We start from the raw sequence: 15,641 nt of genomic DNA, 5'->3' as shown, positions 1-15,641 counted from the left end.
CTATGTTTATTAAGTAGTCTCGTAAAAATAAAAAGTCTCATCTCAATGATCCTTTTCACTGAAGTAACATTCAGTTGTTGCTATCAGGATAAGTTCTCCTAAGTCACATTTAGGCTTTATAAACCACTGAAATGTTCCAAAACTCCCAATAACTGAGCATTCAGACTGATCTCCCATACTACCTCCTACACCTTGGACAGTATAAACATTTTTGTTATATCATATTTTTACTTCTTGGTTTTGAAAAACTGTATCACCAGATCTACCTGCAATATCAACACCTTCCTTTTTTTCTGTCTAGCTTTCAAAGGACAGTCTCTTTTTTCCATAAATCCTCCCCAGGTCACACTGGACCCCACTGATTTCTTCCTAATGTAAATTTCCAGTCACCACCATAGTTTTGGCATCTGTTATACTGCCATTTTACCTTTCATCCACTTTAGGCCTATTTTCCTAAGCACCTCAGGGACAAGAACTAGTGTGTGAGGGGCGCCTGGGTAGCGCAGTCCTTGAGCGTCTGCCTTTGGCTCAGGGTGTGATCCCGGCGCTCGGGATCGAGTCCCACATCCGGCTCCCCCGCTGGGAGCCTGCTTCTTCCTCTCCCACTCCCCCTGCTTGTGTTCCCTCTCTCACTGGCTGTCTCTCTGTCAAATAAATAAATAAAATCTTAAAAAAAAAAAAAGAAAAAAACTAGTGTGTGAGTGTGTGTGTGTGTCTCACAATTTCCAGAATAAGGCTCACAATCTATATTTGGGTTTCCATTATCAAGTTATAACTTTCTGGCCCTCTTTACGTCTCCAACTCTTTTCACTGAGCATTGAGCTCTCACCTCAACTCTAAGACTCCCTTTAATCCAACTAGGGCATCCTTCCTACCAAGCATTCTTAGATACTATTATTGACGTCTCAATTTTAAGATTCTACAATGCCTGCTACAGGAAAACTAGATTTCCTTCCTTGGTGTTTTGGTTTGGCTCTTCTACAGGCTTATCTCCTTTACAATTTTCCTTTTCCGTCCCCTCAAAATCCAAATGACACTTCTAGCTAGACAAGTGCCACAAAGCAGGCTTCCTTCCAGCCCACAGCAACCCAAGCCAGGGCCATTTCCCCGTCCAGTGCCCGTAGCTTCAACACTACTTTCCTTCCTAAGATGGCCGCCACAGAGCGCACGAAGGCCGTGCGAGTTCCAGCCGCGCAGGGCCACCATCGTGCTGGAGACCCCACGAGAAAGGGCTGAAAGAGGAGAATGGCCCGAGGACGGGGAGCCTAAAGAGTGAGAAGTGGCCAAGGCGCGGCGGCGGCCGCCACGGAGGCCTGAGACGGACGGCCCAGGGAAGTCAGGCGCCCGCGGAGCCGAGACTGGCGTCACAGGAAGTGGGGCCCCACCCCTAACGTCAGGGGCGGAAGTGAGCGTTGCCGGGGCGCGGATGCGGGGAGAAAGCGGCTGTGGGGAGAACGTGTCTCGACCGAGGTAGGAGAGGGGTCCGCGTCTGGCGTGGGGCCTCCACCGACAGCTCCCCTTGAGTGGCCTGGGACACCGGCACCGTCTGGTTCCTTCCCTCTTCCGGCCGCCGGTCGCCTCGGGGCTCGTGGGTTCCCCGCTTGCTGTTTTGGCTGCGGGTGGTCCTGCCACCGCTTGTCCCCTCGACGGCCTCCCTACCTCCTTCGTCTGTATGGTTCTAAGTCAACCACCTGCCCCCCCGGCTCCTGCTTAGCCCCCTTGCTTACATCTACTCTGACTGTTTTGTTTAAGGAAGAAAAACGATTGTTTTACTGAGACCGCAGCTCTGTTAAGAGTTTAACCGGTTGCTTCAGACTACATCCAGCCCCCAAACTTGACTGCTTCGCGTAATTTGTCCGTTTCTCCGCGGTCTAGTACTAGGGAAAAGGTAAAGACTCGCCCGTGAACAGTTTGGTAGGAAGATGCTTCAGTGGCCGCGGCTGAATGATGAAGCTATGGATTCCAGGGCCCTGAATCCACTATAATTAGTCTTTTTGCCCCCAGAGTTTAGGGTGGCATTCCATAGGTTGCTGAATCTGGCGCTCATTGTTCCTCCAAACACCTTAAAATCAAGGAACGTAATACTTGGTTCTCCCTTCCAAACCTCTTATTTTTTATGAAAAAGTGTAAAGTAACTATGTATAAGTAAAACTTGTCAAAAGGAAGGTCAGAATTTCTTAATCCAGTTATGAAAAATATTTTTTTACAACAGTTTCCCTAGTAAATGTCATTAACAAATGGGCTGCGTAGCAAATTACCAAACTAGGGTTCCAGCTGATGGCGTGTCTTTCCTACCGTAGATTCCAAGGCTGCTTATGTCATAGAATGGGGGGAAGGAGTGTGGAACTGTATGAAGGGCCAAAGGAGAGCTTGCTGTAGAGGCAACATCTGTAAATCTAGCTGATTTTCAGAAGTTTCCTGTGAGAATGGTTTTATGTAAGTTTAGTTTTCTCCCATGATGATTCGTTTATCTAATCACAGTGCTAAATAAGGGGAGATCTTCGGTGGAAGAGGATTCAAACGACAGAATCATTTCTTGTCTTTTAATCTTCCCCATTTCTGTTACAGGCTTGTTCTTTTATTACTGTGTTATCCATAAAATGGACAGTTCTTAAGTCCCAACAATCAGAAGTTTGCCCTCAGTGCATAGAGGGAGTGAGCACTAACTGGAGGGACTTAACCAAGTCTCTCCATTTTAGTGTAGGGGGTTGGTGGAGGAGAGGGGAGGTGAAGCATCCCTGGAGTAAGTGTGATACTTCCGGAACATGTTTTAAAAAGTCATAGAAATAGTAAGCTAGGGGCGCCTGGGAGGCTCAGGCCGTTGGTGACTGCCTTCGGTTCAGGTTATGATCTCCCTCTGCCGCTGCCTCCTCCCCCCTGCTCATGCTCTCATGCTCACACTCTCTCTCAAATGAATAAATAAAATCTTTTTTAAAAAAAATAGTAAGCTAGAATGTCTCTGGGCTTATTGGATGGATTAAGTGCGTACTGGTGGACCTAGACTTTCAGCATTCCCAGGTCCCAGGGGACAGCAAGCCTGGCATCCTGCCCATCCTATATTTTTAAGAACTTGAGCGGAGAGCTTTAAAATAGTACCCTATCCTTATGTTTATCCTAAAGTTTAAATAGTAGTATTCTTGTGGTCTTGACTTGCCCCCTCTGATGTTAAGTATTATCAAATCCTAATGGATGGTAAACAGTGACAGGTTGTTATAATGGCACTTAAAGTAGACCATCTTATCACCTGAATACACTTTAAATTAGTAGTCCTGTTTATTGAACCACTGCTTTTTTTCCCCCCCTCAGCGCTTGGATTCAGCTTCTTCATTGCCAACATGGAAGAAACTTACAGTATGTACTTCTTATTGCTTTTAGAGAATAAGTTAAATTCTTTACATATAGTTTTATGTCTGACAAGACTTAGTGTGTTGGGAAAGATTCACATTTCTCCCTCAACTGCTGAGGATGTCTGTGTGGTAGTAGAGAAGTTCCCAAAATTGAAATAAGGCACTTAAAATTTATCAAGCTTTGAAAAGGCTACATTTGGGACTTCTGTGTTAAACTATATTTTTATCAAATGAACCATAATTTCTTAGGACTTCAGTTTCTCATATTAAGGACAAGGGGATAGTAAACTCTGTTTTCTCTTTGAGGGTCAATATGATAGTCATAATAATGCTGATATACACTGAGTCTTGGGGTTGAAGAAATCCTAGGAAGAATTCTTGTACCTCAAGTGATCCAGGAACCTTAGACGGCCCAAGAAGTCAGAAGGGAGCTAGCATCTAGAATCACGCAAATGTAGAAACAGAAGAAACCCAAAACATCATCTCATTTAACGTTTGGATTTTACATCTGAGAAAACAGAAACTAGATGAACTGATTTGCCCAAGGTTACGTAGTTAGGGACAGAGTCATATGTTCATATGTAATGCCATACTCGATACCTAAGGCACTATGGTTTCTAGGCCCTGACCAAGTTTAAGGATCATCTGCATCAATGAGTGCATGAAACTTGTCAACAGGGCCTACTTTGTTTCTTACTTTGCTGTATTGTTCAGAGTCTCTTTGGAGTTAATAAGTTCCAACTAAAGGATATGTTTTAGTCCCATTCTACCTTCGAGGAAGGGTCCAATAGAATCTTTTTGTTGTTGTTGTTGTTGTTGTTAAAGATTTTATTTATTTATTTGACAGAGACAGCCAGCGAGAGAGGGAACACAAGCAGGGGGAGTGGGAGAAGAAGAAGCAGGCTCGCAGCGGAGCAGGGAGCCCGATGCGGGGCTCGATCCCAGGACCCTGGGATCACGCCCCAAGCCGAAGGCAGACGCCTAACGACTGAGCCACCAGGCGCCCCGGGGTCCGATAGAATCTTAATCACCGATATATAGCAACTACCTGGAAATAGTCTTCATTAAATATCTACATCAGAGGTTTCTCAAACTTGAGCATGCAGCGGGATCACCTAGGGAGCTTGTTAAAACTCAGGTTGCTGGACTTACCCTAGAATTTCTTTTTGTTTGGTCAGCTGGTTTGGGGGTTCTTTTGTGTGTTTTGTCGTTGTTGTTGTTTACCCCCAGAATTTCTGATTCAGATCTGGGACCCAAGAATTTTGCAGTTCTAACTGTTGAATCAGAATCTGCATTTTTAACACAGTCCCTAAGTAATTTAACACTGCCTTAAGCTATACGTGACCTTCTTCCCAAAGTGACCTTAAACTATAACCTTAATCTGATCTAAAGATCTCCAGCTTTTGTTTGGGGCTGTACCTCTTAACTGATGATACTTTTGTCAGGTCTAGTTCCCTATTTCTATCAAGTTTCCTCCATTTCTCACCATGAGTTTCAAGCCCTACCCAGGCGTGAGAAACATCTGAGTCTATGCTTTTGGAGAAAGCTTGTCCACAGGGCCTACTCTGTTTTCCTAATTAAGTTATATTCCCAAAAAGCCAGATAGAATTTTTGATGAGCAGTTTGATAGTATTTATTACCAGTATACAGTTTTTGTTACTTTAAATGCACACATACCTCAAGCACACTCTCACGTATCTGCCGAGAGAAATACTCCTGGTGCACAAAGAAGTATTACCAGATTGTTAGTCACAGCATTTTATATGATAGTAAAAACTGACGATGACCTAAATGTCCGTCAGTAAGAGAAATGATTAAGAACCTATGGCACATCCGTATGCAACCCTGAAATATTCCTGTTTGGGTTTGGTTTTTATCTTTTGTTTTTTTCTTTAATATCCTTTTTATATCCTGACATAGAAGGAGCTCCAAGATATACTAAGTTAAAAAAAAAAATGGGGCATCTGGCTGGCTCAGTTGGAAGAGCATACAACTCTTGATCTCAGGGTCATGAGCTCAATGAGCCCCACACTGGAGATTACTAAAAAATATAAATAAAAACTTAAAAAAAAAGCAAATCGCAAAGTAGGTACAGGAAATCCTGTCGCATGCTACAATATGGATGAACCTTAAGAACATTGTGCTGAATGAAATAAGTCAGTCAAAAAAAGACATACACTGTGATTTTACTTATATGAAGTATCTGGAATAGTCAGACTCGTAGAAACAACAAGTAGAATTAGTGGTTGCCAAGGACTGGGGAGAGGAGAGAATGGGGAATTATTGTTTAATGGGTATCAAGTTTCAGTTTTGCAAGACGAAAAATTCTGGAAACTGGTTGCATAACAGTGTCAATATACTTAACACTACCAAACTATACACTTAAAATTGGTTAAGATGGTAAATTTTATGTTATATATTTTTTTTATCACCATTAAAAAATTTTTAATTAAAAGTAAAATTTTTTAAATCTAGAAAACCAGTTCAGAGCTAACCTAAGTTACCACATGCCAGGAAGTAAAACCTTACGGTAGGAAGCCATCATTAGCAACTCGGATACATGTCACTGTATGGGCAGCATAATGTGTGTGAATCATAAGGTATGTCTGGTCTGTCAGCTGCTGACATGGCCTAACATTTGCTCATGATGGAATGGATTAAATGAAGGGAAACTAATAAGTTTATCTGTAAACTCTGCCTGGGTGTCCTGAAGCTTCAGAAATACGAAAAGATTGCTGGTCAGGATGAGCCTGGTTGGCATAATAAACTTGTCTGTCCTCTAAGACTTTTCCTTCCTGTTCATTCTGTCCTTCATGTCACCTTTCTGGCTCATTTGCATCACGATCATGGTTAGCAATTTATTCCATGTTTACCACTCTTCCAGTGAAACTGTTTCAATTCCCCACTGGCTTCTGATTTGCATAGCAGTCTCCTGGTTTATAAGCTCCTTATCAAATGTGAATTGTTTATCTTATTTCACTTTTATCATTGCCTTCAATGATGGTAACAGCATTTTATTAGGTTGCCTCTTGTCCTCATAATATACTCAGAATGAGCTTAACCATTTAATTTCCCTTCCTTAATCAAGCTTGCTAAAATTTGTAAAGCCTACTTTACACATTTAGGGAAACTTCTTTAGTAACTATAGAGATGATTCCTAAAAGTATAGCCTTCTAAGGGAAGTTTTTGTTGTTGTTGTTGTTGTTTTAAAGATTTTATTTATTTATTCGACAGAGATAGAGACAGCCAGCGAGAGAGGGAACACAAGCAGGGGGAGTGGGAGAGGAAGAAGCAGGCTCATAGCAGAAGAGCCTGATGTGGGGCTCGATCCCATAACGCCATGATCACGCCCTGAGCCGAAGGCAGACGCTTAACCGCTGTGCCACCCAGGCGCCCCTCTAAGGGAAGTTTTAAATAGCATGATCTAGGTTAGGGACTTTCTTTCACAGAGTAGCTCCATATGTCTGCAGTTGTCTTAAACTTAGGACGTTCCGTTTTTGCAGATTATTTATCTGCCCAATTTGATAATCACTAGATTAAAGAATTCTCTGATTTTTTTCTCATCTGTGTGCCAAACTATGAAAAGTAAAACCACCTATATGATAAAGGTATTGGTTTCTTTTGAGAGGTATCGAGAGTAACCAAGATCAGGAACTACTTACAGCAGTAAGTCCAAGCAGACAGATGAAAAAGAAATCATCTGTCAAGCTTCTACGGAGCTCATAACTGATCTAGCGCAGTACTTATGAACTTTCGTCATGTCATAACATACTAGTAAGTAGGAAGGAGCGCTGGCAAAGAGAATTAACTGCCCTCAGCTTGCCCTCGAAGTGACTGGTGGGGGATGGGCCCCCCCGCGTGCAGAGGTAACCCGCATCAACATATTGGCAGACCATCCATCCTAACTGGAGCATACTGTTTGAGAGGCTTTGGTTAGGCTAGCTAGAGGTAAGAATGACCCTGTATTAGCACTTCTAGAAGGCAAAAGAGGGTATCATTTATTCAGCTTCATTGTCTTCGTTGTTGGTTACCCTTAGTGTAAAACAAATTCATGTACAACCAAATATGAACTAAGATCTTATGCCATGATAGCTTGTTTTTCTGTACTTACGAAAATTTGGGAGTAATGCAGTTTTATCTTCTTGGAGTTACATTTCCATGTTTAAATGTTTAGTCACCTTTTTTTTTTTTAATTCCAAGTTGTTGTTAGACTGTCTTGTTCTATTCTTATAGATTCTGTTGAAAAATCCAGTGTGCCTGGAATACTGTAGTTTTACAAAGGCTTAAAGCTTAAGCTCTATGTTTATCCTACCCTTCTCTCTTTCAGTCGATTCCCTGGACCCTGAAAAGCTATTACAATGCCCCTATGATAAAAACCACCAGATCAGGGCCTGCAGGTTTCCTTATCATCTTATCAAGTGCAGAAAGGTAAGGCATTATTTTCATAATTTGCCTTGTGACCTCTTGAGTTCTTCTAAAAATTTTGTGAATATCATATAATTTTAGCAAAAATGATTTAATTTAATGCCAGACTTGTTTTAGGAATCTACTTTTGTGTTAAATACCAACATTTATAGAAAGGAGTTCATTTTTGGGTACATAAGTTTTTTATTGTTTTTGTTTTTTTCTGCATAACTAGTGACAAAGTGCCCTTTATATACTCTTCTCACACTTTATAAAACAGAGGAAACACTAATTTTTGCTAGCAATAAGAAATCCCTCTTGCCTTGTGAATTTGATGTGTTCATTGTCCTGATAAAGATTGAGTGCCATAACACACTTATTTCTGATTTCTTTTTGTTGGTAAATTTTAGAGAAGTTGAACAGCTAGAGGTTAACCTAAGAAAAGATTATTCCTAAAAATAAAAAGATTATTCCAACTTTCAGTCTTTGGTTGAAGCATCTTTTGGCAAGGGGATGGAAAAACTAATCAGTTTTTTTTTTTTTTTCTGGTCACTCTTTTGTAGTCTTAGATAATATAAACTACTTTAATGCTAATACTTTAGGCACTTTGAAAGGATTGTTAGAATACAGTTGTCCAATACAGAGGCCAAAGGTCTGCAGGATTTGTGCTTGGACAGCATTTTTGGTATTTAATCCAAACTGCATACAATTCATGTATGCATTAACATCCTTTAAAGGGTGTTTCTCTTGCAGTCCTAGTGACGTGATTATCATGCCATTGTTGATCATTTCTCTAGCTCTTTTAAATTTCTAGATCCCTTAAAGCTGAACCTGGATAATGTGGACCAGCAGATACCACCATGACTTCCTTCCCTAGGATTGCAAACATGTCCCCAAGGGTAAAGGTTGGGAAAGGAAACCAAGCAATAAAGAGACATTGTCTTAAACTCCATTTTCTTTCTTTTTTTTTTTTTTTTGAAAGAGAGAGAGAGAGAATCTTAAGCAGTCTCCATGCCCAGCTCAGAGTCCAACCCAGGGCTCCATCTCACAGCCCTGAGATCATGACCTGAGCTGAAATCAGGAGTCAGACACTTAACCAACTGAGCCACCCAGGTGCCCCTTTAACTCCCATCTTCTAATGCTCTTAATCTTTGACCACAGAAATCTTTGCATTGTAATGCTCAGTATCCCTTACAGAAATCACGGAGATAACTGCCCTCCTGATTTTCTTCATCCGCTGTTTTTTCTTAGCGTCCTCCTACTTCACATTATTTTTACTTTTTTGAGTATCATTTGTGATCAGTGTTTTGCTTCTCCTAATAAATCAGTTTCTTCATTCCTGATATGCTTGCTATAGGATTTGGGTGCTATTAAACACTGTTTTTTGTTTTGTTTTAAAATAAAGAACTTGATCAGCAGAGTAGCCTCTCTCATTTGGGCTTTTCCTCAGTGAAATAGGTGAAATAAAGGTCAGAATGATTGTTCACAGCCTCATTTCAGGCATCGTTGCTTTAAATAAGCATTCCTGTGTCAATCTGAAAACCCACCGCGGGCTTCTTTGGCGGCTGCCCCCCCCACCGCTGTTTTCCAGCACTATTGCATGGCGGTAGCGGGGCACTACTGCCGTGCAGACTACGAGTATGTTTCGTGTTGCTGTTTCCTGAATATCACCCTTCAGAGACATCCAGAGAGCTCCACCATTACAGGCTGTGCTGCCAGAGTCTTGGGACCCTGAGAAATATGGTTCAAATACTCAATCCTAAATTCACTGTTTACTCCCATATAAGGCACTGGAAACCCAGTGTCTGTGTTGTCAGTCTCTACAATCGTAAGAAAGAAGCTTACATTTTGATGATTTTGAGGTCATCTGTACAGTCTGTGTGAATGAGAAATAATTCATTTCCTCTTAATTTCCTACCATGAGTTTGCCTACCGTAGTTAAGCCACAAGTTTATTGAGAGATTTTAGGGAAGTCATTTATAGAATAAGGCTAAGCCACTCCCTTTGAACTTGAAGAGAATGAAAGAACGGACAGACCCCTTAATTTTTCTTCCACAGAATCATCCTGATGTCGCAAACAAATTGGCTACTTGTCCCTTCAATGCTCGCCACCAGGTTCCTCGGGCCGAAATCAGTCATCATATCTCAAGCTGTGACGATAAAAGTTGTATCGAGCAGGATGTTGGTAAGACTAGCTAAAAGGTTTTGGTCCTAGAGGCTAGCCCCTTCAGATTTGTATTATGCTCCGTTGTCACCTTGATTTTTGGCTTTCATCATTTCAGAAGAATAGTACCTTTCTGCCCTTGAGTATTTACTTTATCTCATCAATAACAGGTTGTCAGGCTGTGTTTATCAGACTGCTTTCTCTTCTGAACAACCTGAGCCATCTTACCAATAATTCATCTAAAAATAAAAATCCTTTTATTGCCATAAATATGGTAAACATCTTTGTTTCTGCTTTTTCTTCTGTCAGCAAGGGAATAAGACCTCTGTTTAGTTTTCATAGCATCCGTTTTTCAGAAACAAAGATCTATTAGGCTACCCTGAAACCTTTTAAACCACTTATCCCCATTAAACATAATAACCTGACGATGTCCCCTTCTTACGTCAGAATCTTTATTATCTTACAGTCAACCAAACCAGGAACCTCGGACAAGAGACTCTGGCTGAGAGCACATGGCAGTGCCCTCCTTGCGATGAAGACTGGGATAAAGGTGAAGTGTCTCTACATCTTTTTCTTCACAATGTCTAAATATCAAGTCATTTGCTTTAGACAGAAGGAAGATCTTCCCTTTTTATGAACTACCATGTTGTTCAGAACGCCTTATTATTTTTATTGGGCCCCAAAACGAGCACATTTGTATCACTGTGCAGACACGTGGAACAGCCTATCCCTCTTGATTGGAAAAAGCACTTCTTTACATCGGTTTTTTTCCATAAATTGTGTTGTACCATCTGTGTTTGGTTGTTACTGGGCACGTTTATTATTATTTATGTTGCTTGTGTTTATATCCTTCAATTAAATTCCTGCTACTGTGTCACTTCGGCAGGGTACTTGATCAATTTTTACTTGCTTCTCTAAACTTAGGTGTATTATTTCCCACCTTACACAGTCAACTAGCATAAACTGGTGTTACCTAGGAGTGCCACAAACTGTGTTTTGCTTTCTTTGGCAGATCTGTGGGAACAGACCAGCACCCCATTTGTCTGGGGCACAGCCAACTACTGTGGCAACAACAGGTAAATGAAATGGGCTCATTCCCAGCACTGCCTCCCAGAATCCAAGTGCTCTGTTACCAAAAGAAGCCACCAAAGCGTGATTTGATCTCTTTCCTCAATGATGTTACTTGGTGGTAACTTAGTCTAGTTTTGATCGGTTATTTTCCTTATTTATTCCTCGAGTCATAAAAAGGTCACATGCTTTGTGTTAATCACTGTGAGAACACAAAAATACTGGCTTATAGTCTAGCAAGGGAGACAGTGGTACCAGACATTCTTATGTCTAAGTTGGGTTTTTTGCCGAATTGGCATTATTCTAATACTTTGAAAAACTTCTCCAGCAACCCACCCTCAGTAATTAGTGTCTACAGAAAAATAATCTTAAAAGTTCTTGATTTGAAATTGGGCAAGCCCAAGTACCTATTGGGTAGGGAAGATAATGCATCTCTTCTTTCTACTGATTTTGTATCTAATTTGTATCTAAGTGTAGAACTTGAACTCATAACTCTGAGATCAAAATCTGAGCTGAGATCAAGAGTCAGACACTTAACCACTTAACTGACTAAGCCACCCGGGCGCCCTTCTATCTAATTTAAATCTATGAGATTTCTCATTACTACTTCATCTTCAAAACTTAGAAGATCAAGTTTCGGATATTCAGAAATGAGAATATTTATGGATTAGAAAATGAAGGAATGAGTTGCTAGACTTCATTTTTCCCCAGATAGAATGCTTATCAATTTTTACTTCTTAGCTCCTTTGTTAGTAATTGTATGTGTACCTTATTTTGTGTGTGCACTAAAATGGAAGAACTTAAAGATGAATTTTAATAGTACAGTTTTAATTTTACCTCAGTTCTATGAGATTTGTTGCCTTTGATTTGGTTGTCTTGGCATTTTATTTTATCTCTTCTATTTATTGACTGAGTTGATGAGCCTGTCATACAGCTGAACAGTAGATGGCATTGCTGTTTATCTCAATTTCTGGAAAATGAAAATGGTTAGACCCATCTTAATGCTTGTACAGAACAGTGAGCTTTTCGGAGAAGTAGTAATCATTCTAATTGCAAGAATGTTTTGATGGAAATGTGTTTACATTTCAGAATGTAGTTTGCTGTTTTCCCCCAAATTACAAAAAACACATTTTGATTGTCGTGTGTGCCTGCGTGGAGAATACAAATATGCTGGCATAGGCGAATCTGTCTTTGTTTTTGCAGCCCTGCAAGCAACATAGTTATGGAACATAAGAGTAACCTGGCTTCGGGCATGCGCGTTCCCAAGTCTCTGCCGTATGTTCTGCCATGGAAAAACAGTACGTGAAACAAATTTTACTCTTTTCATTGTGCTAAATACAGTTGGCCTTGATTATTCAAAGACGTATTCAATGTGAACCCATTACACTCCTATGACCCTGGGAGTGAGTGCCTCCTTAAATTTTGCATTCTGAGCACCTCAGTCATTTTACCCTAGTCCTGGCCCTGGTTAGTAACAGGAAATTATGAATAGGAAAGTACAAGGTCGCAGAAACCAAAAGATTATATTCAAGTTGGGATGACCACTGACATCAAATACCTTGGGTAAATTTGGAGACCAATAAAAAGGTTACTGATACTGGGTAGGAGGAAGTCATCCCTGACACTCAACACATAATATCAGTAGAAATTGGGATTAGAAATTGTATTGCAGAGACCTAAAAGGAAATGAGTAGAAAGAAAATAGGAGCTAGCACAGAATAGTACTCTGATGTCTTCGCTAGACATCAGAGGCATTACCGAGTAAATAGGTACTAAATTCATATCATATCACCCTGATAAATTCCCACATATGGAACACCCAAGATACTATCATTTTTATTTAATACAAACTTTCCTAGTGTTGCCTCCAAATTCAGATTCTCTTGAGTTCAGTCTTTGTTACTTTTTGAGCTAATTTTTTAGGTGGCTGGAGGATTCCCTTTAAAGCATTTCCCTTTGGATACTTACATCTCCCAAAAAATGAGATCACCAAATCATATGCCTAACGGCTTGATAAGTAATATACTATTCTTTTCCCGTGCTCTTGAATAGAATCCAAACACTAATTTTAAATTCTTTCACTTTTATATTTAATTCAGTATACCCCAAGAATAAGTAATTTGTGTTTAATAAGAATAGGGGAAGGAGGGAATTTCAATTGTCATGGTGTATTTATTTTGAAATATTTCTACCCCATAGATGGAAATGCACAGTAACTGAATATCTCATCAAGTAAGTGTTTCAGTTTTATTTCACTATCTCTTCAGATGGTAGCAAGATTTAACTGGACATAAAGCAATTTGGGTCCAATTTTCTTTCAGATTATGGTACCAAATTAAAGCTTTGTGTGTCCCTGTGTTTTTTAAGTATATAGCTTCTGTTATGGCTCTACACTAATGAATAGGCATTTACTGGTTAAATTAGAATTCTGTTAACATGCCAAGTTGCTTTCCCTAACGTTGGTACACACTGCCTTTCTCCTTTTTCTTTTTCTTTTTTTTTTATCGAACTTGCATTCTAGATCTATCATGCCTTTTTAATGGGCTGAGATTAATCAGACAGCTGTGCTTCACTGCTCTGCAATTCCTTCCCTGTGCAGTACAGTTTAGCACTCAGCAAAAAATTCATACTCTTTTTAATGAGCAGTTCAAAGTTTGGGGGTCTCTAAGAAGCTTGCACTGTCGATCTTATCTGAATATTTGATTTAACAGAATCTCACAATATCTATACGAAGAGACTAAAATCTTTTACTTTTTACAGATGAAGCCTTTCCTTGAGGCAACGCTATATGCCTATGGCAGAGCCAGATTCAATTCTTCAGATGCCATTTTGGCTGAGGTTGCCCAGCCATATTGCTCCTGCCGAAAGGAATATTATTAGGCTAGGAATAAGACTGTAGCCCCACTGTCTTGCAGATAGTAGGCCCTCTGTGAATATTTATTTAATGAGTGAGTAATTGGCCTCTTGCCTTCCAGTTCACTCACTTCCTCTGGACAGTGAAGCAGATGGATCTCCTGTGAGTTAGGGTTCATTTTGTACCAAAACTGATGTTTCTTCTGGTGAGAAGCAGAAAAGAGATTCTAGAAGCAAACACCCCTTAGCTATGGACGATAATATTTATGTGTTGCTTCCAGGTGCTAACCATTTTTCTTGGTAGGTTTTGATTGTTAAATACATGTGGAAACCAGAAAATTGGATTTGGCCCCAGAAGGGAAAGAGACACAACAGCACTGGGGTGTGTCAGGAAAGCACACACCACCTGGATGAATGGTGGACTTTGAATCTTTCTATGACACACTGCACAAGATGCTTGGTTCTCATATAGTACTGATTGCTACCTAATAAAAATGGTCTAGGGCATCTGGCCGGCTCAGTCAGGAGAGCGTGCAGATCTTGATCTCGGGGTCATGAGTTTGAGCCCCACATTGGGTGTAGAGATTACAAGAAAAAAAAGTTACTCTAGGGGCGCCTGGGTGACTCAGTCAGTTAAGCAGCCAGCTTTTGATTTTGGCTCAGGTCATGATCTCAGTGTCCTGGGATCAAGCCCTGCATGGGCTCCCTGCTCAGCAGGGAGTCAGCTTCCCTCTCCCTCTGCCCCTGTCCCTGCTCACATAGTCTCTCTTTCTCTCTCTCAAGTAAATAAATAAATCTTTAAAAAAAAAAATACTCCAAGGAGAAAGCCTAGGAGAAGCTTCTATGTCTAACACCTAAGACTAGACACCTTTTCTTCTTGGGAACTTAACTCTTCACTATTAAACCCCTTACACGCTAAAAATGTATTTTTCTGTGTAACCCCTGAGAGAAAAATTGTCCTAGGTTAGGTAACAATCCTTAAACAGCCACAGACCTTTTTATCTCTTAATAAAAATAAAGTATCATTTTTTGAATGCCGGTTGTTACAGAATTATCTAGCTTCTTTGGAAAGATACAAAAGAGATAGAAGGTAGGACTTACGCTCCAAAAGGAACGTAACTGTGGTTGGAGATTTTGTGAGCGCACGTCCATGAGGCCTTGTTCACCGCGCACTGGATATGCTTTATTCCGTTGTGTTTTTGTCAACAAATCTACTTTTTACTAGATAAGTGTCTCAAAGCAGGTAATATCATATTAATTTTTAGTCCCCGATGTATGTTGTAACAGCTCAAAAATATTACTGAATTAATAAGTAGATAGAGCATATGAGAAGAGGAAAAGATCAATATAAGTTAATTGAAATTAATCCAGAATTGTCTGGAGGAGTCAGTTGTATGGATAGTCAATTCTGATTTTCTTCTCACTCGTGAAACTATTGACACAAGAAGTGTACAGTGATCTCTGTGTAGAATGTTTTTGATTCAATTAACAAGTTTCTGTGTGCTTAGTGGTACTGAAGAGCTAAGGGTCAGAAGGTACTTGGTGTTCTGCCATTAACAATATCAGATTCTTCCAGCTGACCAAGAGATATTAATCACACTGTAGTTGTGTGGCCTATTATCAGATGTAGTTGGTGTTTTTATCATTGAAAGGAACTAAGAACTCTTTTTTTCTCTCTCTCATTTCCTTACAGATGCCAGACCCGAGAAGAGTCTTGCTTCTTCCTGCTAAAATACCAATGGGTTCTTCGTGGTTTTTTCCTCCTAATCTAATTATAGAAAGATAAACTGTCTGTGACTTTCAAA

General features: G+C 40.3%; 1 protein-coding gene across 1 annotated transcript; it reads left to right on the top strand.

The window, feature by feature from the left end:
* Positions 1-1,374: 1,374 nt before the first annotated feature.
* On the top strand, positions 1,375-15,641 carry GTSF1 (gametocyte specific factor 1). Its single transcript, XM_008704688.2, has 9 exons — positions 1,375-1,470; positions 3,307-3,351; positions 7,675-7,775; positions 9,810-9,936; positions 10,382-10,465; positions 10,928-10,991; positions 12,187-12,281; positions 13,183-13,215; positions 15,530-15,641. Exons 2-8 carry the CDS (start codon positions 3,336-3,338, stop codon positions 13,197-13,199), a joined length of 504 nt encoding a protein of 167 aa, XP_008702910.1. The 5' UTR covers positions 1,375-1,470; positions 3,307-3,335; the 3' UTR covers positions 13,200-13,215; positions 15,530-15,641.

The sequence above is a fragment of the Ursus maritimus genome, unplaced genomic scaffold (assembly GCF_017311325.1).
Source record: "Ursus maritimus isolate PB19 unplaced genomic scaffold, ASM1731132v1 scaffold_26, whole genome shotgun sequence".
NCBI classification, from domain to species: domain Eukaryota; kingdom Metazoa; phylum Chordata; class Mammalia; order Carnivora; family Ursidae; genus Ursus; species Ursus maritimus.
This window is presented reverse-complemented; position numbering and strand designations above follow the sequence as displayed.

Excerpts from the sequence above, each read along its gene's own strand:
- GTSF1 (XM_008704688.2), top strand. Across the intron at positions 10,466-10,927 it reads CGATGAAGACTGGGATAAAG|ATCTGTGGGAACAGACCAGC; the intron begins GTGAAGTGTCTC and ends TTTCTTTGGCAG. Across the intron at positions 10,992-12,186 it reads AACTACTGTGGCAACAACAG|CCCTGCAAGCAACATAGTTA; the intron begins GTAAATGAAATG and ends TTGTTTTTGCAG.